At 40.0% G+C, this 25528-nt stretch overlaps 1 protein-coding gene across 2 annotated transcripts in view; it reads left to right on the forward strand.

Moving 5' to 3' along the window:
• Positions 1 to 25528, forward strand: part of MCUB (mitochondrial calcium uniporter dominant negative subunit beta) — a 49045-nt gene that overhangs the window by 20660 nt on the left and 2857 nt on the right. Inside the window, exons 2-5 of one of the 2 annotated variants that reach the window (XM_027736468.2) lie at positions 20059 to 20134; positions 20400 to 20570; positions 24412 to 24516; positions 24720 to 24880. In XM_027736468.2, coding sequence (XP_027592269.1) covers positions 20059 to 20134; positions 20400 to 20570; positions 24412 to 24516; positions 24720 to 24880 — 513 coding nt within the window. The remainder of the gene's footprint in view (positions 1 to 20058; positions 20135 to 20399; positions 20571 to 24411; positions 24517 to 24719; positions 24881 to 25528) is intronic. The other variant, XM_039379903.1, reaches the window with a different exon arrangement.

Here is a 25528-nt window from a genome sequence, read left to right on the forward strand (position 1 = left end):
CAGGCCAGAGTCCAAAGTTGAGTTGACTGCAGTGTGTGCAGCCCCTGTATGCTGCACTTGTTTCTTGCACTTGGTGCAGCTGTTTTCTACGTTTAGGAAAATATCAGCAGTCTATGAATTTGGATCTGCTAAAACCAAGTTGCTGAGTGTCTTCCGTACATCTGATCTTTGCAGTGATAATTGTGAGACAAAGCAGAATCATAGTGTGCAAGGATGTTAAGCTGCTGTATTTTGTGAAACCCACATAAAAAGTACTTGTATTTTGGACTTTCAGAGAGGAGACATGTAAAATGTGCTGTGAAAATGAATGAAAACATTTTTTCCCTATTCTCATTCCTCATTGGGCATCCCTAAGGGATTTGCCCACCCATGGTTGGGTGGGAGAATGTTGATCTAGCTGGACTATTGTTGGACCATGATGGCCATTTGTAGAGGTTAAGAAAAGTTCTTGGTTTCAGTGTGGTTCTTTTTTCTGGACAGCTGATCTGCTATGCCATGAAAATACAGGCAGCAGATGTGACAACACTCCAAAAGGTCCTCTGATAAATATTAAAGTCAACAAATGCATGCACTTACAAAAGAAGTAGGATTTAGACACTACAGATTTAAAATTAAGAAGTTGTAGGCTGGTAATTTGAAATGTAATGTTTATCTTGGTAGAATTTTTTTTCTGTTGAGTCCTAGGACAGGAAAGCACACAGCACTCTTTCACATATAATGCAGAGATGATACTCAGGTTTTCTTCTTTGCTCCACTGTAAGTTTTCTGTGTTACCTTTAAGTAACTTAAATTATTTAAACAGTGTTGGTTTTTCAAAGTTGATAAAGAAATAATGGTTCTTCCCTGCCTGCAGCAATTGTCTGAGGATCAGAGATGCTCAATTATACTATGAAGAAGAGACTTATAATCAAATTAGCTGTAAGGGCTCTAAAAGATAAGAACATATTTCCTGCCTCCAACCTTTTCCTCTTCTGCAAAGCAGTTTTTTCAAAAACATCTTTTGGCACGCTCACTGCTTTATTATTGAGCAGCAAATACTGGCAGCTGTTATTTTCTGGGCAGGGGTGCTCTTTACTGTCTGTGCCCAAACACTCAGCAGTTGAAAATAAAACACTGGAAAGGATTAAGATGCCAGGTGTTCATTCTGTCTCATATTTAGGATGCCAACTGTGATTACCACACAGAGTCAGGCAGTTGAATCGGAGGCTTCTTGCAGAGAATGTGAGGTGAGGAGGTGCCAAGGGCTGTCTCAGGGTACTCCCTTATGCTTTCTTGGCAGGTGTCAGTCAGCAGCTGTCTGTCACAGGCTGAAAGTGCAGGACCTATCACAGCAGCTGCTTCTCAGGCACTGGCTGTAGTGAGACAGGAATGTGACCTTCTTTCTGTGATAGGAGCTAAACAGCAATATGGACTAAAGGTTTGGAGTAAAGAAGCAGCACCTCATGGAGACCTAGGAAATCTGGAGTCATATAAAAATATTTGCTCTTTTTGCCAGTTTAATTTTCAGAAACCTCTTGTGCTTTTCTACATTTGAGCTGTTTTGTTTCTGTTTAAATGCAGCTGTACTTTGAAGGGTTGAGCTTAGGAAGCACATCATTAATTTAGTCTTCTAGTTTACAGTTATTTTATAAAATCCAAATGAATTACACAAATAATATGTAAAGAGCAAAGTTAATACAGGTTTTCAACACTCTGACTCATATACAGGTATGCAATTAGCTATTGGACCCTGCCTAAATCTTCATGCTCCAAGCTGATGAGTATTGTTGGTAGTTGTTCCAGTTGAATCAGCCATTAAATATTCACAGATTTACAGTCAGTATAGAAGTGAAACTGTCAAAACAACTTGCCTGATAATGACAAAGAAATAGCTATCAGAGAAGTGGCAGGCAGCTTCTGGGCTGAACTGTTTTGCTTCAGAAATTTCAGTACCATTTGCATTTTGTATAATTTCTGAGAAATGCATAATGCAAATTGTATTTTTGTTTTTTTTAAGAATTCTGAGGTGTTCAAACTTGTCAACTGTCTGTTGTTTTTCTTGCATTTTGACTATTTTTCCTTGCAAAAGAAAAAAGAGGAAATGGATGAATGACTCCATGTGTTATAAAAACATATGTGGTGATGGGTGAATTTATACAACTTAACTGCCTGACCCCATGGTCTGCAGGCAAGTGACTGAATCTTATTTTTTTTAAGTTTTTAAAAGAGACTAATATTAATAATAGTATTGGATGAGTACGAGCAGGTAGAAACACAGCAGTTGAGGTCAGCCATTGTTAAACACAGATCTACTTTTCAGTTGAAAAAGACGAAAGGAAATGGTGCTATTATCTGATCTGCTTGGCTCCATGTAGAAGGTCTTCTTTTCATGGTCCTGATAACAGGAACAGGATGTGGAAATGATCTCATCTGGAATACAAGTGGGAGTGTATTATGAAAGCAAGTGCAGACTAAAAAGGAGGGCAACTTAGAGAAATATGCCAAAGCTGCAAACTGTGCAGGAGGGATGGGAATTTTATGTCTTTGTCTGCCACTATGAGTGTCCACCTCAAAAATTGCTGCTGACTGCTTTTCTTCTTCCATTGCACTAGTTTTCATTTCCTTTGCCTACTCTCTGTAGCTTCAAATGAAAACCCATAAAGATGAGAGAAGCAAGAGGCAGAGACACTAGAGAGAAAGCCCCAGCTCCTGAGGAAGCAGATAAATCAGGTGAGAAAGCAACAGGTGGCACGCAGGTTGTAGTCAGCTCTGCTGCTCTGGCATATTGCTCAGGTTTCTGTATTTGTGCATGTCCCAGCCCTCTAAGTCCTTGTCTGCAAACCTTCATTTGTGCTGGTCTGAGCGTTCAGGAAACTGGTAGCTATTCAGCTGGTGACCTACCCAAACTCACCAGGCAGGGTTTTTCTTACTGGGGACATCTCTTACAGGGCACATGCAATTGTAGAGGCAGAGGAAGATTCAGACACAGAAGGATGAAACAGAGCTTGGACCTTGCCATTCCCTGGCCATCCTGCACTGTCTGCATGAGCTGTATGGGCATCTCAGTCCCTCAGTAGGCATGCTCCTGTCCCACAACTTTGCTGTTACACTGCTAGTGACCACTAAATTACTCTTGCATCTGTACTCCAGATGGAAGGCAATGCTTTCAAAAAGTTTAGAATACAGCATGGTTACAACTGCAGCAAAATTAAGCAGTTTTTGTGGCTCTTCTTTTAGGATACAAATTGTTTTTTTTCTATTCAGAGGACTACTTCCTACTTGCTTTCTCTTTTTGGTTGGTTTTAGCTTTTTTCTGATCTGGTTCCTGAAAGAGACTTCCTTTCCTGGTTATTTTTTTTCTGCCGTTGTTTTGTGCTCAGATTACAGAGTGAATTCAGTTGAAATCTCTCCTGCCTCTCCCTCCTCCCTCTGCTCTGTCCTTTCATTGTTTTTTCCTCTCTCTCTGGGCTCTTTTTCATTTGGCTGAGTTTCCTGTTTTGGTTGGTCAGCTGCTTGTAGCGATGAAGTTGGGCAAGCTCATCATGAAATTGTCTTGATGTTCCTGAATGCTCAACCAAGGAAATATGTTTGTGAGCACCTCCAGGCAAGCTAAGGGAGTTGGAAGAGTGTTGAAGATCAAGAGGAGAGTTCCCAACAGCTTCCTTGAAGCCTTTCTTTTCCTGCCCCAGGGGTCTGTCCTTCTTGCTCTGCAGAGCTCCAGCAGAAGGGTTGCTTACCCTTATTATGAAGGGCTGCCCAGCCTCTATTGCTCTTAACAGTCAAGTGTTAAGTCTAGAAACAAAGAAACTGAACCCTTAATTTGCAGGGCTTTTTTTTTTGACATCTCAGACACTGTTAGAGAAGATATAGGCTATATAGAATACCTGTAAAATTGAGGTGGTAATAGAAAAATATAGGTGAGATCTCTGGGATTATTAAAGTGGAAATTGAGAGTGAGAGGGAGGTGTCATTATGGAAATGGTGTCATTGGTGTAGGATGCAAGACTAAGGTACATAAGAAGTCATGGAGAGAAAAGCAGCAAGTCTGTGGTGCCGTAGCTTGGTTTTGTGATGCTGATCACATCTGCCCTGCTGAGCTCCCCTCTGATAGACTTAAAACAGTACAGAAAATCCAAACATCATTGCTGAAACAGCTTTACAACTAACATACTTCGATTTTCTACCTTTAGACTTGTAACATGCTGTGAAAGCTTGAGCCATTTTATAGCTACAGCAACCCTCTTCTATCTACTAGGTTTTGCAGAATGTTTTGTTAAACCTACAAGTGTTTTGGATTGACTACAAGTGTTTTGGTGAGGAAGTGGGATTTTCCTTATTTAAATTAATATGGGAGAAGTGGTTGATTGTTATGCTTTCTCTGAAATGTCTACTTTGTTTTGGGCTGAATTGCTCTGGAACTCCAGGAAACATGAGTGTTGCCTTGTGGGAACTCTCTGTTCTGTGTAAATTTAAGGTATGCACAAAACTGATGCAGAGTTAAAAGATCCCTTAACAGCCTTTCTTGATGTTTATATTCAGGTGGCCTGTAGTGATGTGATTATAGGTTGCATAGGACAGGTTGTCATAGTTAGATGGCTCATAGACCTACATGACTGTTTTTTCTGCAAACACGTGACAAATATTCTTCTGGTCATCCTTGTCCTTGCCCACAGGAAATGCCATGTTGAGCTGGGAGTGGGAAGTGTCAGTGAATCCCCAGTTGGTAGTGCAAGGACTGTCTGTGTGCCTGTCTCTGGGAGTGGGTGAGCCATTGCCTTTTCCTCCCTGGGGCTGTCAGTTTGCATCTCTCTTTTGTCCAGCCCCCAATTTTTCCATTCGATATACAAGAACATCGTAACCTTCAGACCTGTACCATCTCAAGATTGAGTTGAAATTAGCTAGCAGGTTCAGGAGCTCCAAGGCTAAGGAGGACAAGCCCACTCTCCTACACAAATGTTGTTTCCTTACAAACCTGTGGTGCTTAGGTGCAGTGCAACATGTGGAAAAAATGAATAATTTATCTTAAGAGATGCTACTGGAGGGGGTTTGACATTTTGTGGTCTGAGATGGTGGGTGGCTGGGAAAGGAGGAACAGGGATGTCTCTGCGCACACGTGTGCTTTGAAGACACGTTTCTGGCTAGGCACAGGCAGTTCTGTGCTCTTAAATCTGTGTGTTTGAGCCGACCTTCCAGTGTCTCTTTGCATGGAGGAACTATTGCCTTGCTGATTTTATGAATCGAAGGAAACTTCATCAGCCAGAGGATTTTTGTTTGGTTTTAATCTCATAGGCAGAGAGGACAATCTGTTTTGCTTAGCGCAACAGCGTGCTGGAGAAGCAGAACAGATGACAAATGCAAATCTTTGTAATGCTATGTTTATATTTTTTCCCCTCCTTTTGTCAACTTAATTGTTACTATTTTGATGACTTTGGTCAAGTGGATTTGGGTGATTGCTGGAATACATGATGGATCTCTCCCAATATGCAGCTGTTCACCATGCTGATAAGAGTGTAAGAGACTTCTTTTAAAGGAAAAAATTGGCTCTTTAGGCTAATAAAGCCTTTTGGGAGAGCCATGAATGTGGCCTCAATGGCTGTGTTTGTATTCCTGGTTGGTATGAATAAATACTGTGCTAGTTTTTGATAACTGGGTGCCACATGTCCAGGAGTTACAGAAAGTTGAGCAAAAGTAGCGTAGCGTACAATTTAGCAATACCAAAGAAAAAGCTGTATAGTTTGATATGTTGTGGAGATAAGACAAATGATAGGAAAGTGAGAATCTTCTGCAGGCGTAGCAGGCACTGAAAGACCACCTTGGAAACCAGGGAGGCTGAGTGGGGGGGAGAGCTTCTTCCTGTCACTATCAAAGTAGATGTTCAGGTGGCTAAAAACAAATTCCCAGACTGCTAAGCTCTTAGCTTGCTTATGAGTCCCCTCTTGATACTGCTTAGTTTTACCCTTATGTAACAAACTCACATGCAAAGCTACTGGAAATCCAGGAAGTCTTGCTTGGGAGTCAGCTGCTGTTTCTGGCTGGTGAGAATCAGCAACACCCTGTGTGGCCATGTGTGGCCCTGTCCTGGTTGCCTCACTCTTAGTGGACCTAGAACAACACAGAAGTTTTTCTCCTTGCTGTAGTCTTCAGGGTGTGATTCCAGATAGTGAGGATGGAATGCAAATTTTAATGTTCTGAAATAAGCACTGTATAGCAGCAAAACAGAAATAGATCAAGTTGGATCAACCCAAAGTACTATTATTGTTTCTTACCAGAAGAGAAATCTGAAATGAACTGGGGAGTTCACTGACCACAATCCTCCTGGTTTTCAGGCTTTTCTAATTTAAGCGAAGGACATGAAGGCTATGCATATATATACACACATACCTCTCTCTCTCTCTCTCTCTCTCTCTGAAATAGCTGCTAGCTGAAGTGCTTGCGATATTATTTTCCCATAGCTATGGGCTTGGGGTGCTTATCTTGACTCTAGGCAGACTAGGAGCATGGGTCTCTACAGTGTGACCTGTCATTTACCTTTGGCAGTTAACATGAAGCTCTGGATAATAACTACTACTTTGATTTGTTGCTTTAATCTCACAGAGTCTTTAATCTTAAGAATCTTACACTTAACTTTAGACTTTGCCTCCCTTTCCTTGGAAAAATAATTGAGTCATTAAGTCCCTTAGAACTTAGAAACTTTTGAACCTGTTTCATGTACATGTGAATGCTCTGGTCTTACTTGTAGGGCATTAATTATGAAAAAAAAGTGAGAATTTTTTAAAAATTATGATGCTAGAGACATTTTACTGATTACCTTGGAAATTGCCTGTGGCTTGGCAGCTTGGGATTTCAAAACTGAAAGGAAAGCATTTTAGCTATTTACCATTTGACAAAGGCTGGGCTCTGACTAGGTGCAGTTTTATAAGGAAATAGGTAATCACACATAATGTAACGGAAGTGTGATATGGCAGGTTAGCTTGGCCATAAGAAAGGAAAAAACCCTTTTTTTTTTTTCTGGTTGCAGGGGATTCTTGAGCAGTCATTATGCTTGTGTTGTGTGAAACCTTTCACTGTTGTGTCTATTGCATTTCATCTTTAATTTATATTCTTGAAGTCCTTGTCATTCACTTGAAAGCTGTCTTTCTCCTTTTTATACAAGGAGTATCTCTGGCGCTGTGAAAGGTACAGTAATCCATTTTAAATTCTGAAGTTTGGCAAACCAGAGGTGGGAATAAGTAAGGCTTAACTGAGCTACCAGCCATACCAGTTAGTAATACCTACTAAAATGTAAATATCTTTAATTCATAAATAGGATGGCAATAAAGTGAGAACACAAAATTAACTGCGAATGCAATGATGCCATGGGGTGGCTGTGTAAGAACTCTTACCTGCTGATCTTTTTAGTATCCTGAGCATCTAGAGCAAAGTACAATTACTGGTAAGATGTACAAGTTACCTAAACAATATGTTTTACAGTTTATTTTGCTGATTAATGGAGAGGTCAGTGGTAGGAGACTGTAGGTGCTTGCTGAAGTTGATTCCTTTTCATCCCTTATAATATGCAAAGCCTAGTAGAAGTTAGGGCAAGTCTCATTATTTCCATTTAAGATACTCGGGTTTCAAGATATGGGGGATTGAGGTGCAGTAAAAAGTCCAAGGTTTTCCGGTAAGCTGTAACCCAGTAGTGTTATTTGATTACAGTTTGAAAAAAAAAAAGGAAAGAAATTATAGGACATAAGAAATAAGGTCCATGATCTGGAAACAGAGAATGTAAATGACAGAGTACATCCTGTAAAGCAGCAGGATTGTAGTGGCTGTATTTGAACATGAGGTTGTAGTCAAAAGATTTAGGGGCAGGTGAGGATGGGGAGAAAACCGGAGAGTTTTCTTGAAAGAAACTACAAGAATTGTTTTCAGAGGAAAAGAAATATTTTACAGCAGAAACCTGAAGATCTAAGTAGCTTCATGTAGTGTGCAGGTACCTACAAAGGAGAGACATTTCTGAGGCTGGAGAGCGTTAATCTAAGCAAGTTAAACTCTACACAGATTAACTGGCTCAACCCATTGAAGAGAAATATAGCACCTGGGTATTTTTGGTTATGTTAGCTTATAATTGTCATCTCTGACTTACAGAGGATCCACAACATCCCTATATTAAAATCTTCTAAATCTTCTGGGGTTTGGGCTGGAGAAAAGGTGTTTCAACGGACTGAGAGTTTTGTGCAGCACATCAGATAGGATCAACCTTACTGGTCCATTCTGGCCTTAATATCTCAGGGCGTGTTTTCTGATCTGTGCTGTTGTTGTTTTGATTGCCCAGCTATATTTAATACCTGACCAGGATAGCAAAAACTCCCTAAACCAAACAAAAAACTTAAGGTTCTTCTGCTTCTCCTTTGCATACAATGCAATTACCAATATGAAGTTTCAGTTAACGGTAATGTATGGAAATGCTCTGTGTCAAAATATGCACAGGGCTAAACAAAGGAAGAATTTAGGCAGTTTGTCTTGTTAGACAGCCAACACTAACAAAACTTCTCCCTGGAATCTAGGCTTGTGTTTAGATGCCAGAGGTGTATTTTCTGGTGAGACAATAAGTTACTTAATCGTGCAGAAGACGTGGACTCTGCCATATAACAACCCGGTGTGCACTGCAGAGATGTGGGAATCGAGCACCAGTTGTGCTGGTTGGGCGCTGCTCAGCTCCTTTCTGATGTGCACGTTACTCTGCATTTCTCTGTTCTGCCTCCCCCGAACCACTATGTTTCTGTGGGAATAAGTGTCCCTGCCTTTCTGTGCTTTGGTTGCTTGTAAGAACCCTGAGCTGAAATAGTGGAGGGAGTTTAAATAAGGTGATAGTCTTGGCTGCATGTGTACTGGAAAGATATGAACAGTAATAATGTATTGTGATAAGAATAAAAACGGGAAGATAAAAACGAACAACAACCAGAGTTCTTTGCTGTCCTCGTGTGTTGTTTAGCTGATCAAATCAGATATTTGATTATATTCAGTTTTTATTACTGCAAAGACATGGATTGATTTTTTTGTGTGTGTGTGTGTGTGTGGTTGTTGACATTAATTTATATGTATATATATATATTTAGACACTACTGGAACAAATTAATTTGTGTACCTGTTGGCTTGAGGTTTCAACCTTGGCTAAAAAAGTAAGTTTTATTCATGGCATTTTAAATGTGAGGAGAAAAAAAAGAATTCAGATACTGCTAGTGGTTTTGTGTCACTCTGTCATACTGAGGGGTACCGGTGCATCTGTATGCTGTTTGTCTTCTGCTCTCTGGTTTATCTTCTGAAGTCATCAATATTTTCTTTGTGATAGGCATTTGTAACTAGATATTCCATTGTTTTGCATCCTGCAGTTCCCCTCAGCTAGCCATTAGCTGTGTATAAGATACGCATGCTATATATGTACATCTCACTGATGTAAAAACATGATGCACAAATGTATGCTTTCAGCTGAATCTCTTCATCCCATGACTCCTGCGTGCCCTGATTAAACATAAATGTTGTAGATGATAAGTGTAGTACAAATTCCTGTAAAGGTCCATATGGAAATCCCCAGTTCTGATTGCTACAGCTTGCTCTGTGCTAGATCAAAACCCATGAGACAGGTCTTGTTAAATCTCATCCTCATAGAACCAGAGTATTGTTTAGGTTGGAAAAGACCTCTGAGATCATCATGTCCAGCCATTAAGTGGATGCACATTACAGACTATGACAAGTTATGGTTGGCTCCATGGTCTGCGGAAGGTCTTACAGCTGTACTTCAATGTAAAGCTGAAGTTCAGAAACTGAAAACATTTTATGATGTACATGTGGATTTGGGGTGCTCAGTTGGAAGGCACGTGTGACTGAGGTTGAAGTCTGTCCTAACTTCAAGGTGCTTCATGCCAGGCTTAAGCTCCTCAAGGTGTGAAACACCTTGAGGTTAGTGTCCTACCTTAAAACTTGGATGTGGATGCCTTTTGTAAGTCTAGACAGTGAGACAGAACCTGGTCTTCAGTCTGACTGAACTTGGTCTGCCTTCCAGCTCACCTGCTTATATTGCCAGCAGGAAGAAAATTGCTGCACTGTCAAATGGCAGAGAATACGTCAGCTTGGTTCTTTTGCTTTTATGGATGTGAAAATTGGTACCTTTACTGAGATAAGAAAGATACACTCCTATAATAGACTCTTGGAACAGCCTGTGCTGTCCTTGTCTGAGGGCAGATTAGATTGGGAAGAACTTGCAAAAGGACTCTAGGAAAAATGACTGAAAATTGAATAAAAGATGAAGAATGCATTAAGCAGTTTATAAAGCCATTTTCTCACTGTAGATTGCATATCTTTTCTATTCTCCTGACAAAACCTTTGTTATAACTTGATTGTTCCAAGAAGGGCACACCTCTGAATGTGATGCCCGCAATGCTCTTACCTTGCCAATATTCAGGCTTTGTGAGTGTGCACGGTGCACAGACTGTGCATGGTGTTATTTGCAATTCTCCAGGACATGTTCTGGAGGCTAAGCTGCTGCTGACCTGTATGGAAGATGACAATCTTTCCACATTGATAGAGAGAAACAGATGGAAAGTATTTTTTTTGTTTGATTTTGGGTGGTTTTGTCCATATGCACAGAATAATATGTTAAAACTATTTTGTATGTAAATTAATTTGTATACAATTAATTGGTTCCACACCAAGGTGGAACAGCTCAGCCTTGCTCCTGAACAGCATTGCTCCTCTCTCTTGTTTTGGTGGTGCGGAGTGGCAGGTGTGCTGCCAGGGATGAGCAGATGTTTTTGAGTAACCTCTCTCTAATCATATTTAATTTAAAATGAACATCACTCATATGCTAAAGGTTTGTGTAATAGTAGAGGCAGTGTAGGATGTTGGATCACTTCTTAAGCGTTTCTGACTGTGAGTGGCTGGTAGCTGTGTAATTAAATAATCTTAAAGCTTAGTGGAAACTAACTTTGGTAGACAGACATGGAGCGTGATTGTGTGTTTTATCCCTCTGGGAAGCCACACTACCAAAGCAAAAGAAAAATCCAGATCGTCCAAAACTCTACAAGTTAATCCTAACTTGAAGTGGGATGTTAACTGATGGGGATTTTCCCCTCTTCTTCTGTTGGCAGAGTCTTGGGTGTGTGTTGGGAGTGAGGAGAATAAATAGAGTGACCACAGACCATTCATTTTCTAGGACAGCGTTGTGGCTTTTTTGGAGTACAGGCTGTAAATGTGACAGCCTGACATACAGGGCATTCTGTGAGATTTATTTACTTTATATTAGGGTTTTCCTTTACTAATGCTTTCTCAGAATGGTATGCTTCCACTCAATTAGGAGCCAGTCTAGGGACAAAACTGGGCTTTAACTTTATTAATTAACAATGTGAGCTGATTTACTGGAGGTAGCTTAGAGAAAACTTACTGCCATAAAAGAGACTTCTGTTGGTGCTGCAGGCTAGAGATTCTGCTGTCATTGATGGTACCTCCATTTAAATGTATCCCAAAGTGTGGAGCAGGGTAAGAGATTCTGTGTTATAATCATTGCATTATAGCAATCTGCTTGTGTTGGAAGACCAGATGACTACATCTGTATTGATGTTACTATAGGCCTGAGGAGAAAAACAGCTTTTGGCTACTGGCTACTTCTTCTGCATGTCATTAAATTCTTGTTTGCTTTAACATTAAAGGGGTTCCTAAAAACACTTGGTAGACATTGCATTTAAAAAATCCAGGTTCTTGCCCTGTCTCTTGCATCAGTCTTTCACATACATGTCCTGAGTGAATTAATAAAGGAAGAAGAAATAGAAGGGCACTTAATTAGCTGGAGTTCAAAGGCTTTGGGGTGAAAAGCAAGCAGCTAACCTGCAGATTTGCTAACTTGCACCCTGGGAGGCACGGCAGGCGCATTAGAACACAGGTGCTGGACCATCCAGGGTATACAGAGCCTTTCATCATCATCTACTGGTTGTAATTGTTTTTCTTGTGATAATAAGCCTTAGAAAAAAACGTTGGAAACCTCTACAGGAAATCTTCATTTTTTTCTACTTCCTTTACCTGCTCTATGGAAAGGTGTAAAATGTGCAGGCACATTGTACAGAGTAAGGCTGAAGGGCAGAGTGATAGCTCAGTGTGTCACAGCCATTATTGGTTGTTGATCTCAAAATATCATTGCTTTCTGTATGCTTTGTGCTTTTACTCCTGCAGGAAGAAGGTGAAAATCTGACAATGATTGATTTGATGAGGAATGTTGCAAACGAGTTCACTGAGTCACTGGTTCAGCTAAAGTGTGTTTTTAAAACACTGATATCAACAGCTGAAACATGGAAGTGCACAGCATCAGCAAAGCCACAGCCATTTGATGCTTTTTTATCAAAATAGCATCTTGAACAGCAGTAGGGGAACATAGACTCCCAAAAGAAAAACAGAAAATGAGGCAGAATTTTTTTTTTTCTTGACATCTGACAACACTTTGATGTGTCTGCTTGGGGATGGCAGTGTTGAGGCCTCTCTCCACAATAATATGAGAATGATAAGTCCTTGGACACAATTATAAAGTGCCAGGACATACATGCTTATTGGGACCTTTGCTGAACTATTGGGCTAACAGGGCTTTTGCACCCTCAACAGCATGTCAGTGTTTCCTGCCAGACTGGTTGGATTTTCTGGGCATCTCTCATGTGGCTACTCTTCTATTAAGAATACTGTTGAAGCTACTTCTCCCGGCAAAGCTCTCTTTCAAGAAAACAAATAGATGGGTCTAAGCTTGCCTGCTTACATGAGTTTCATGGTTTTAAAAATATTTATGTAGACCTCTGATAAGGGACTTTGTTCAAAGTTGTCTTCTTGAGTAAAGTGTTGCTGTGAAAAACAGCTTATTGCAAGCTGTTCTGTAAAGTGTGCGCGAAGGTGAGTTTGAGCAAAATTTTTTTTTTTACTCTTTCTAAGACCCTTGTAGGAAAAGGTACAGCAAGTTAATTTTCTTATATGATGAAATATACTGTAAGTGTATTTTTGAAAGCAAAGTCACCTTGTTACCCTTAAAGTTCTGCAACATTTCCCAGATCAGGATGCCTGTCCCAAAAGGCACAGCACAAGAACAAAGATCTATTCTGTGGGGCAATTTAAAAATCCTGTGTGTGCTGACAAATTAGTCTTTTGACCTAGACTGTTTTGGGGAGCAGATGGCAGAGCTTTTGAATGTAGGCTTGTTTTTCATAAAGCACAAATACTTTTTCATGCTGTAATCCCTCCCTTTCATATTCTTAGCCCTCTCTGATTTGTAAACTTCCTTCTGGGTGTTGCATCCCACCTTTCCTTCTGAAAATAAAGTAGGTTGGGAAGAACAACAACTTTCAGACAAGCAGGCTTTATTGAAACCAGATGAAGACCCGAGATTTCCAATACTGTAAAACTTTGGACTCAGAGGAGATTTTAGTTCTATTTCTCTTTGTAGGAAGAGAAGAAGGTTTGATAAAATAATAAGACACAGTTCTTGGTGTTGCTCCTAAAAATGCCCTTGGTCTGCATAGCTGTCTTGATTTTAGGTCTGTCCTTGCATTTGTTTGGAGGTCTGCTTGCTTTGGAAAGCAGGGATTATCTGTATATTTAGAGTAGTCCCCAGAAGACACTGCAGGCAGATGATGTCAGCTGGTGGTTCATCCTTCCAGTCTCCTCAGCACTTCTGGTGTTGCTTCTTTGCAGTGAGGGATCACTGTTACTGAAGTCATGCTTTTGGATAGAGGAGGGCGAGGCTTAATTTCAGCCTGCTTTAAATGTTGGTGTTTTCAGCATCTGTTTTTATGGCTTGTAAAACTGATACGGATGCAAATCCTGGTACTTCCCTAGATACTTGGAGCTCTGCATCCGCAGGTGCCTGGTGGAGAGTCAGATAACCTTGGTGACACACAATGCAAAGAGGGTCTTTTACCCCTGTAATTATCCATGACTTGCAGAGGCTGCATGTTTTCTCTCCCCTGCATGCACATGCTGAGTGGAGTGGGGTGTGCATGTGAGGAGGAAGAGTTTGGGCAGGCAGTGGGTGAGGGAGCACAAAGGAATAGTGAGCAGAAGTTAGGTGGAAGATGCACTCTTGCTCAGTGGAAGCTAGGTGAAAGTCTCCTTAGCAAAAACCTTCTTCAGTGGTGGATTTGACCAGCTGGACCCTCATAAAAGAGGTTCTTGGTGACCAGTTGCCTCGATGCATTTCTTATCACAGCTGTCATTTTGGTCATTGGTAGTGTTTGGCTGCTTAAATCTAGTGCCAGCTGTTTTTGGAACCTGAGCAGAGGCAGGAAATGAAAGATCACCAGGGATGATAAAGTCACAAAGAACAACAGGCACAGGAAACCAAAATTTTGATTGCTTGGGCTGTTTTATTTTATTAGTTTTTAACAGTGCTGTAAGGCAAATGAGTTTTGAAGAAAAGTTATGGCTGCTGTATTGCTCTTGCTTCTTCAAGGTCACAGGGACGTGCATACTCATGTTGAAACTACTGCTTTGCTGGAAGAGACATGCTGGTTACTTTTTTAAATGTTCTGAAGAAGGGGTTAAAAGTATTACAGATTTTGAATTAGCTGAAGGATTGAAATGTAAATATTGCAGTACAGTTCTTACAGTGCCTTGTGGAACAGCGAGGAGAAGGCGCATGGCCCATATCAAGACAGGAAAGCTGTGTCTCGGGAAAGTAAAATTGGCCTAGGAAAGAGAAATATATCCTGAATGCTCCCATGTGTCAGAAGTATCTTCCCTGACTGAAACTGGTATATTAGTATAGGATGTGATGGCAAAATGAGTGATATGTCTGTTGCAGGGATTTTGTTTGTTGAACTTTAATTAGGCTTCCAGCAGATGTTGCTAAATCTGAGCATGTACGTTGAAGCTGCTGTTTGCATTGAGGGTGTTTTTCCATGATCATCTAAATCAGTTCTGGGACCAGTGTAGAAACAATGACAATCCTTTCAGTGTAAGCAAAGACAAATAAAAAATTAATGAGAGAGAAGATGTTTCTGTAGCTCAAACAGGCACTTGTAAGATGATTGTAGGCGGTTGTTAGAGCTCCTTATGTCTTATTTTCCTAATCGTGTGGGATTGCATACAAAAACAGCATAGAAATTTAACAGCAGATATCTCCAAAATTACTTTAGTGACTCATTTTAAAGAGGGAAATACCTTATGTGTACTTATTTTAAACTTGGCCTGAATACTGATTTTGGTAATCTTGGGTTGTGCAAGATCTGCAAACTAAGTAGACTGTGACAGCACCTGGGTTTTTTTTCCTCTTTTCCCTTGGTTTTAAACCATTCTGCAATGTCCATAGATAGTTTATTCTGAAATTACAGATTGTTAGTCCATAATTAATTAATCTGTTTCCTTTGAAGAATCAGATGGGAGCCAACGTCATTCATATGGCAAGAATCTCTAAGCAGAAAAACGTATAAGTCAGTATAGAAAATATAAATAGCTGTTTCTAGTACATGCCTTCACTGAACAGTGGCTAAGACATACCTGCCCTTGTTTTCCTTCTGCTCCAGACAAGCAAGCAGCATCCAGAGAGGTGACTTGTCTTGCTGCCCTCTCCTTCACAAACTGGGCAAGATCAGCATCTGAGGAGAATGATGGATACTGGGGATGTTGGCTCATGTAGTGACATTGGGAAAGAGAGGCCCTCAAATTCATTTTTCTCCCTTCTGTTCTCCCTTCTGTGGTTTTTCTCCCTTCTGTTCCGCCAGTCCTTCAGCAGCTGTGTGGAGGGAGCTGTACCAGGTGTTGGACAAGGACTCCAGGAGATAACTGACCTCTCCTCTCCTGCCAAGGGAAAGACTGTAACACTATATTACTATTGAAAAGCACACTGCAAGATATGTTTTAATTAGAATGTGTTTTGCTGCAGTGTAATTAAGGGTAAAAAGCTTTACTTACTGAAATGTAGTGCATTTTCTTATTGTGCTTTGCTATATCAAATTCTTATCATTACCTTGGAGAGAAGGAAATGAGAATATTGGAGACCAGTATATAGCATTCACAGTAACAGTCTGCATAATTTTTTGTGAAGGCTGCTCCTGAGTTTGACTTGAGGCAGTCTTGACAGAATCTCATGCTGGAGGAATATAATACTTCAATTGTAATATTGCATGGCACTTCAAGAAGAGGGCACACAGAGTTGAGCTAACTCTTTTTTGACTGGGGTAAACAGCTTTCTACTAATAAATGCAAATTAATGGGGACTCAAATGTTGAAGAAGTGTTACAGTATTTTTGCTGCTGAAATAACAAATGAAAACTACCATACCTTCCAAGATGTATATAAGCAAAGAAAACAATTTCAAATATGTGATTGTTGGCTGGCTGCATTTTGATTTAGATTTGTTACAACATTTTGGTATGGCAAGTCAAAAGTAAATAAACCAACTAAGGCAATAATTCAGTGTTCTCAGAAAATGTCCTAATGACATCTTTTTGTAGAATTCATTTTTCAAAGTCACATCTTCATATAACAAATACTGTTATTTCTTGCTCTCTCTCTTTCCACCCACATTACAGTCTTTACAGAACAGAAGCTATGGTTCCTGATGAGGTTACTATTTACATATATGGTGCTGAGGAAGATCAGAGGCTTTCATGTCACCTCATGTACTGATAATGATATCAACTTCTTACACATAACTGGTTACAAGTAAATTTGAGCTGAAATTTGCAGGAACAGTCACTCAACATCATAAGAGATTGCTTATTTGGAACAGCTAACTCCAGAAACTGCACTGTAGGTAGGTTCAGTCATTTGCCACTGTCGAAAGTGAAAAATGCAGTATTTCTGTTCCTGTCTCTCCCACTCTTCATGTCTGGCTGCTTAGTTTTCCAGCTCAGCTATGCTGTTACAGTAGTCCCTAAAGCTGTGCTGGAAACCAGATTGTTGAAATTTCCGCTCAGACTTTAACAGTGGCAACTTCTCTGCTGTTAGAGACCGGAGGTACCCTTAACAGAGGAAGTACTTCTTTAAACTGGGTATATATTTTCTGTTAAAAAATGCCAGTTGGTATAAAACAGAATATGTTGGATTATTTTTATCACAATTAACACTCTATGCCTTAAATTCCTGTGAATTTTCACTTGCTGGAGAGTCCATGCCTTGAACTGAGTCAAGAAATGTAGTGTGCTGTGGCTGAATGCTGATCCCAGGCACTCTGCATTAGGAAGCAAATATATCTGAGGTAGAAGGGGGGTTTCACAGCTAAATGCTGTTCATGAGCTTTCAGCTCGATTGCTGAATGTAACTGTGATTGTATTGGAGGTGTTTTATCCAGAAGTCCTGCCACATGTGCATTCAAGTTGCAGAAAGATGTAGAATAGCTTTCTTTAGCCTTTGCATGGTTAGACAAATTAGGCAAGAGGTGTACGTAATGGCATATAAAAGAGTTAGCATGCTGTCCTCCTTACAGTATCTCAGAGTTAAAGTTGTGCTACAGTTAGTTCAGGTTACATATTCGTGTTCCAGCTCTCACTGATGTTGCTGTGAGGGCAGTCTCATTGCTTTGGTCCCATAGTTTGTGTTCCTTCTAGCTGTGGTGCTCGCTGACTAACATTTCTTTTCCAGTGGTTAGATAGGGGTCATTGCAAGTATCTGAAAAGAGGCACAATGATTTGGATATAGGGCACAAGCTAATGGTTTAGTAACTTCACTGGAACTGGAGATAAAAATCTGGAAACATAGGGAGAAAATTAACCCAGCCCTTCATGCTTCCCAGTTAATCAACCTAGAGCTTATATGGAAAGAGTTAATTATTTGGAAATCACTTCAACTCCGTGGCTCGTGGCTTTTGCTTTTCTGATACTTCACATATTCTTTGCAGATGATTTTAATGAATAGGCTGCATTAACAGACAATCTAAAATAGAAAAAAGAAAGCTCCAGTATATAGAGATTCTTTCAGTGGATCATGAATGGTAATGTCAAAGTCTAAAGAACAATAGAATGAGTTACTTTAATGATCTTATTTCAATAAATGTAGTTCAATTTAATAAGTATTTTTAACTTAATATATTAAATATATTTAGATATTTTAATATATATTAATTGTTAAATGCATAGTTTCTTCCATAAGTAAAATAGATACCCAAATTAACAACAAAAGAAATTAAGCAACCTTCAAATGCAGGCTGGCTGGAGCCCCATTGCCTGGGGCGTGTTGAATGATCAATACCCAGATATTGATTGCAAAGTTACACATCAAGAGTCTGTAAAAAATTAGTTTCTTATTATCCCTTGTATATCCCTCTGAAGAAACGACACATTTGCTGTTACATTTAAAGCTATTGAGTTTTACTACAGACTGTTCTAATCTGTATGTTTCAGACTCTTTTGTGGAAAAGCAGATCATATGTTGAAAGTTGTCTCCCTACTCTAGGCTGGGTGTTACTAAATGTTTTGGGGGTGTAGGTGTCCCTTGTAAATGGGGTGAGAACTGGTGAGCTGGGCTGTGAGTCCTGCTCTGCTCCAGGGAAAGTCTCTTGCTCTGCTGAAGAAATAGACAAGTTACCGCATGTCTCCTAGCCCTGAGTGGCATTCAGCTTTCCTGCACTCCTAATGCCTACCTTGCTTTGAATTAATGCACTTGTGTTTAAGGTATTTTGCTATTTTGTCGAGGTTTCTGACTGCCTTTGATACCTGAAGATTACAACACACAAATTTCTAAGTGTTGGAAACTCCTAGAATTATTTTCTTTAAAACCTGAAAAGCACTTGTTCCAGGTAAAAAGCTAGGGCAACATCAGCATCATTTTACAGGTTTGTTTTACAGATGATTCTTTTATTTAACCTAGTACGGTATTCCTACCCAAACAGTCAAGCTTGTGATTCTTTAAAAACAAATAAATCATGTGAACTGGTGAGCAGTGTTTGGCATACTGAATGGGCAGGGCCTCTTGCATTTGTAGCTTTGTTTTCCTGCCTTGTAAAAGGATATTATCTTGCAGACTCTGAAGTGTGTTTACCTTCAGAAAGATGAGCTATAAAGCTCACTAGAGGGAGGATCAGTCCTTGTCATTTCTCTCTGCATTGTTTTCCACTTCCCCCAACTACCATATTTCAAATCCCAGGCCTTGGTCCAGCCAATGCACAATTTTTGTAACCGTTTTAGCCAAGGATGTGATTTCCCTTCTACCTGTTACATTTAGTTTATGGCAGTAACGCCTGCTTTGTGGACTCACTGCAATAAAATTGTTCCCTCCCTATGCAGGGGGATTCGCTGTAGCAGCAAAGACTTTTGTTTCGCACGTTCCACAGCGTGGCTGGACTGCTTTAAGTAATGGGTCTAATCAGAGCAGTTTGTCTTCTGTGTTGTGATATGACTGTGTTGAAGTGTTGTGATGGTTCTCACCCGTGTCTCTGGAAGGGACAAGGTTGTGAGCTCAACTATGCAGGTTCAAAACCCTGCTGTCATCCCTGTCCCAGGGCATCTAGGATACTTATTGCATCTGGGTGTGCCTTCTTCAGTGTGGTACCAGAGGATGGTGGTGTTGGTAGTTGCAGCAACAGCCATTCCTATTTAAAACATTTAAAAAATCTTCTGTACTTGAGCAAGCTGTATTTTAACAGCATGAATGTCAACGGCTAGCTTTTGGTGTATGGTATATAATTATGAAGTAAAGAATAGTGACCTCGGTCCCTTATATTTTATTTGTGATTATGATTGAGCAGTAACAGACCACTGAAACCATACCCATGGCTGTTTTGGGTGGAGAGGAGAGGTTTTATTGTAGTATTTGCTTGAAGCCCTTCAGAAACACTGCAATTTTTTTTTCCTTTCTTTCCTTCCCCTTCCTTTATTTCCTTGAGTTAGTTAAACCACACTAGACAAAAAGTTTATCTGTGGGTAATACCTTAATACCTTTGGCAATGATTGTGCTATCAGGATGGTTTAATTTTTTACATAGAACTGCTAAGTGAGGGTTTTTTTCTTCAGACGTCTAGACATCTCTGTCAGATCACATAAAAGCAGATCACTGTGACAGGCTGGGTTACTGCTTTTAACCAGATATATCTTGCATCCTGACCTTTCTAAAGCAAGCTCTCCTGTGTCCATGCTGCAGGTGTGGCTTTGGAGGAACGCTGGAGCTTGGAGGGGCTGGGAAGGAGCACCTTACAGCACACTGGTGCCATCTGATGGTAAGCTTTCCCAGCAGATTTTCCCCATTTCCATCAATGTCAACAAGCTTTTATTTTTTTTTGTGAGGGTCAGGTGAGATGATGTTAGTTATGTGGTTTTATATATATCTCCCAGAAATAGAAGTACTATATTAATTTTAAAAATCTAGAATGTTTTGTGTAATTTTCCTTAATTCATCCTGTGTTTTAAAAACAGGTTTTAAATTAAACCACAACCTACAATATGACTTTTTTACTTAGTTTTCTTTTTTTTTTTATCCCCCAGAAGTAACTATTGATTACAGACATGGTCTTCCTGTGATAACTCTTATGCTGCCCACAAGAAGGGAACGCTGTCAGTTCACTGTTAAGCCGGTGGTGACCACTGTAGGAGCATTCCTGCAGGATGTCCAAAGAGAAGATAAAGGAATTGAGAGGGCAGAAGTCTTTGCAACAGGTATCTTATATTTGTTACTCCCCAGAATAAATGCATTGCTTTTCAAATGGACTTCCCCTCTGAAGCACAAGTTCAGTCTTCCATCAATTTTAGCATTGGTGCTGTTGGGGTAGCTCTTGAATGCTTCTGGATTTTATTGTGTTTCAAATTTAGTATCTGAGTCCTCTTGAAAAAGCTAATTAAAAATTAGAAGTTTAGCTTCTCTTTGTAATGCTGTCTTTAAATATGTATCTCTCTCTGATCTCCTTGATACCTTTTTCTTTCCTTATCCTCCATGATCCTTCATAAATACAGCCTCTTGGGCTTTTGAATGTGATGTCTGCCAGTTGTTCAGTGTTACCCAGAGCTGAAAGAATCCATTTGCCTTACTACAAACTTGAACTCATATGAAAGAGCTAAGCAGCCAGATAATGAGTGCAATAGTCAAGGGCAGCTTTTGGAGTCTTTGGGGACGTTTCATTCATCAGCTGGAGTACAATGCTTTGGGGCCCTTGGGTTGAAAAGAAAGTGATTGCTAGGGTCAAAGGCTAACTAATATTTTTGCATTGATGTCCTCTTTCCTCCTTGTAGCATACTATTTATCCTGTTGTCTTAAGTCTTTAAATAATTATCTCAAGCTCTACTCACTGTGTTCTTTTGTTCTGTCTCTTTGGCTTTCCTGTTGATAAAAATTAACATCCAGTTAGTTCACCTGGTTCTCCATTTTATTTCCGAGACAATTTGTCTTTTGGCGGTGCTTTGTAGTTTTTCCACAGCAGTTCTGAAGAGTCTTGCAATTCCTGTCTTGGTACTAGAGAAGGACTCAATCTCAAAAGTAGAACTGGGATATAGCTTTTTGGTCTGAATCTGGTAGAATAGGGACTTGAATTTGACTTACTAAAAGCATCTATTTTGCTCCTTCCCTGCTTATGCCTCTAGAGAGAAAGAAAAGAAAAAAAAATGATAGCTACATTCCTATGGAAAGATTTATATTCCATCAGGTAACACATAAGCAGAAGAAAGAATGGGGTCAAGGAATGCTGGTTGAAAGTTTCATAGCTGGGTGCATTCATAACATTCCTTTTCTTTCTGGTCGATACTACAGAGGGCTGCAGAGACTTTTAAGGGAACTGAAAACAGACTGATATTCCCAGAAGATCAGGAAGCCAGATATATAGGAGAAGCTGCTTTAGTTGCCTTTGAGAGCACATTTAGTAAAACAGGAAAATATCCCATAGAGCCATTTTTTTTATATCCTCCGGAGCAATGGAGATGCGATGTGTGTGGATCCCAGTGTGTGCATGAGCCTCAGGAGCTTTGTGTACACAGGAACTTTGGTGGTGTTTTTTCAGGTTTTTTTTAGGGTCTGTAAGGCAACAAAAGTAGAAAATTCTCTTGAAAAAGATAATTTCCTAAAAGACTCTTATCTTCAGAAGCCACTGTAACAAATGGCTGTTTTCAGCAGCTGGCCTTCCCCTTAAAATGGAGGTTTTCACTACAAAGGATTTCTTAACTGGGGGGAGACAGTACATGCGCCAGCAAACAGTTAACCTCTGGGTACTGCTATTATGCAGAGACATCCAGGACAGGAGTATTTGTCATTTACTGTGGAATCGAATTCTTCTGTGAATTACATGCTTCACAAGTGACTGATGTTTGCACTGAGGCAGGAGTAGTTAGCTTTTGCTGACATACCACAGAAGAATGCGATTCAGCAGTGAATCACAAAGTCTAGCATTTTTGGCACAGACAGGCAGCAGATTCAAGAGTGAAGAGGAATTTGGGTTGTTTTCACCTGTCTCATCTGTTTAAACATGCACCTGTCCACCTCTGACTTTGGAATAGAAACATTGTCCAGTTTGATTAAAATAGTGACTGTCAAACAGTTCTCTGCTCTGTATTTGTCAAGTACTGGGCAATTGTAATGTTAGAGAACAGCTTAAATGTTTAATTTATTAGGAAACTGATACTGTAAAGAGAAACTATTGGTCAAGTACTGAGAGTTGATTTTAAACATTTATTATTAAAGACAAATTATGAAACCTTGATTTAATGCAGACATTTCTGTGCCATTTAGCCATTAAATGAAAACTAACCTTAACTGAAAGTATCAGTGCTGTGTATAATGACTTGCTTTCATTTTCTCTGGATTTGGTTGTGGTCCTGCAAAACTTAAGTAGACAAAAAATGGCCCTTTGTCCACATCGGAACACTTGTGTTTAGGTCTAGGATTGAAAGTAGCCTTTGCGAAAAGCCTGTGGGGAATTTTCTTAAATAAAATGCCTCCCTTTCCCCAAAACTTTTCTTCTTTTCGGTTAATAAAAGGTTGCACAGGTTAATAAATTGGTGGTGTTTCACATCCAGAACAAAGAGCCTGTCTGGCCATTTTTTTGAAAAGCAATTTTTGTTTAAATGTCACTTCATAAATGTCACCTTAACGAGCCGTGATGCTTTATTACACTGTAAAAGAAAAAAGAAATGAGTGGATGGGCACATTAAAATTTCATATTTTGGATTGAAAGTGATAGCCTTCTGAGTTTGTTTTGCCCACACAGAGTGGACGGGCGAGCCAGCTGGTGCATTAGCTCGCAGAGCTCAGCAGTCTCAGCCTCAGCAGATGGGGCCTGAGGACAGAGCTCTGGTGAATAAATAATCAGAGGTGTGGAGTCATCTGTGGTGCCTTTCTGTAGTGGGCGTGATGGGGGAGCTGGGGAAGTAGCACTGTGACAAATATTTACATACTAAAGTCTTGGTATTTTGTACCTTGTTCATTATTCATCTTGGGAGTAAAGCTGCTGTTTTGCGCCGCTGCTTTAGCTCTTGGCAGGGACAGGGGAAGATGCCCTTTTTTTGTATGGGAAATGAAAATCAGGTCAAACAGGTACTGTGGAGCAGCTGCTCCATGGGGGTTTTCAAACCCCCATACCACAGTGATGTGTCCAGCAGCAGTGGTGTGGGCTCTGCAGGTTCTTGGGCCATCTGAACCCTGGTGTGCTCTTGGCATCCACTGTTACGTGTTAGTGCTAATGAGTCCAGAAGTTCCTTTTCGGTAGGAGCTGTAAAATTGCATGTAAAATTCATGGGGTACCATTCATATAATTTTTTGCATCAAAAAGAAGTAGAAAAGCGTTCTCCAGAGCTATGCCTCTGTGGCTTCTGGTCTGCCTTTTACTGGACAGTGTAGCTATCTAGTTCTTACCTTCCAGTCACTGATAGCAAAACAGAATGATTTTAAATACCATTAATAAAAATCTGTACACCACTATTGACGGGAATTGCTCCTTTTGACTTGAAGAGCCTCTTTAAGTAAAGACATAAATCTGTAACTGAAGATGAAGTCTTTGAAGGTCTTTTAATTGCCCAAAACCCCAGTAAAGATGCAAACTTGTGTGTGGGTGGAGAAACAAAAATGCAGATCCTTATGTTGCAATTTGTTGCTGGTTTATTCAGAACTTCTTTTTCTTCTGCCCTCACCAATGGGTCTGTTCTAGTCCTAATCACAGATAAGAAAATGCAAGTCTGCTTATAGTAGGGACAAGTCCAAATGATACCAGTAGAGAAAGCATTCAGGTACACTGCATTGGTGTCGCAGAATCACTGAATATTCTGAATCGGAAGGGACCCACAAGGATCATCAAAGTCCGGCTTCTGGCTCTGCACAGATCAAGCCCCAAGAATCACACCACGTGTTCCTCCTTAATGTTTAGTGTTAGTTACCAGTTTTTCTGAAAGTACAGTTCCCTTCCAAACATTATTAATGAAGAACTGTAGCACATTAACTCTTAAACATTAGCAGGGTTATCTGCTAATGTTTAAGACTCCTTATGGCAAGTGATCTAGAACTTAAATCTTTCTTCTGCAGATGGTAGCAAGGTCTCTCACGCAACATTGATGGAGGTCTTACTGATGAATGACTTTAAACTTGTTATCAACAACACAGAGTACAGTGTGTCACCTCCTGTAAAAGGTAAGAGCAATCCTTAATAACGGATTATCTTTAGTGAAAGGCATGGGAAGTCTCAGAAAACTGGAACCTGTCTGGAGAAAGGTATTTCTATTTGGTTTTGGTTTTTTACCATTGGATAGTCCTGCTTTTGGGGTTGGAGGTAGGGAGAGAATGAAGAAGGGTGAGTTCTTGAAATGGTTTATGTGACAAATATTTTCTTTCAGATAAGCTGAATAGTGAGCATGCTACTGAAATGGAAGATATCAAATCCTTGGTTCACAGACTGTTTGTAGCCCTACATTTAGAAGATCACCAGATCAGAAAAGAGAGAGAATTGCTACAGAAAGTGGATCACCTCAAAGAAGAGCTGTTGCCCCTTGAACAGGTTGGAAAGTGGAGTTACTTTTTTAAACTCGAAAGCATTTCCTTTCATCAAGAATAAGCTCTGTAATAGAAGAAAATCAGCATGAATGGCTAGGGTGTATCTGGTTTGTTTGTTATATAAACAAATGTCAGCTCAAATAGAATTCAAATTATTTTCAATTCAGTTCTTTTCCCTCCTGTTTCAGACATTCACTGGGTAGAAATCACAACACCTGGAGAAAAAGTTGTCATGAACAAGCCTCAGCATGGCTAGTATTGAGACTGAAAGGCCATTTAGTCACCTGTTGCTGTAGAAATTCTGAGAGAAAAACCCAGTAGTGGGGTTGACATCATCTGTGGCTTAGGCTAGTGGACAAAAGGACTCCTGCTTTATGAGGACCAGCCTCAGTGTTACCCAGAACTGCCTGGAATGGTAAATGGAAATCCAGTAGACATAGATCCCTAGTAGTTGGAAGGACAAATTTAAAAGCAGAATTTCTGGGTGCACAAAGGCAAGAAGATCTGGTTGCTCTTGGATTTCAGTTTTTTTATTTCTTAGCAGGGTAAGTCAGTAAGAGGTGTCAGTAAGAGGTATCAGTAAGAAATCCTGAAAGAGGATCTAGCCCAGCAGGAGAAAACATAGTTGACGAGCTGCTTATCAGAGGAGGAC

Source organism: Pipra filicauda, unplaced genomic scaffold, assembly GCF_003945595.2.
Source record: "Pipra filicauda isolate LSUMZ 115617 unplaced genomic scaffold, ASM394559v2 scaffold17_size4572894_pilon, whole genome shotgun sequence".
Taxonomy (NCBI): Eukaryota; Metazoa; Chordata; class Aves; order Passeriformes; family Pipridae; genus Pipra; species Pipra filicauda.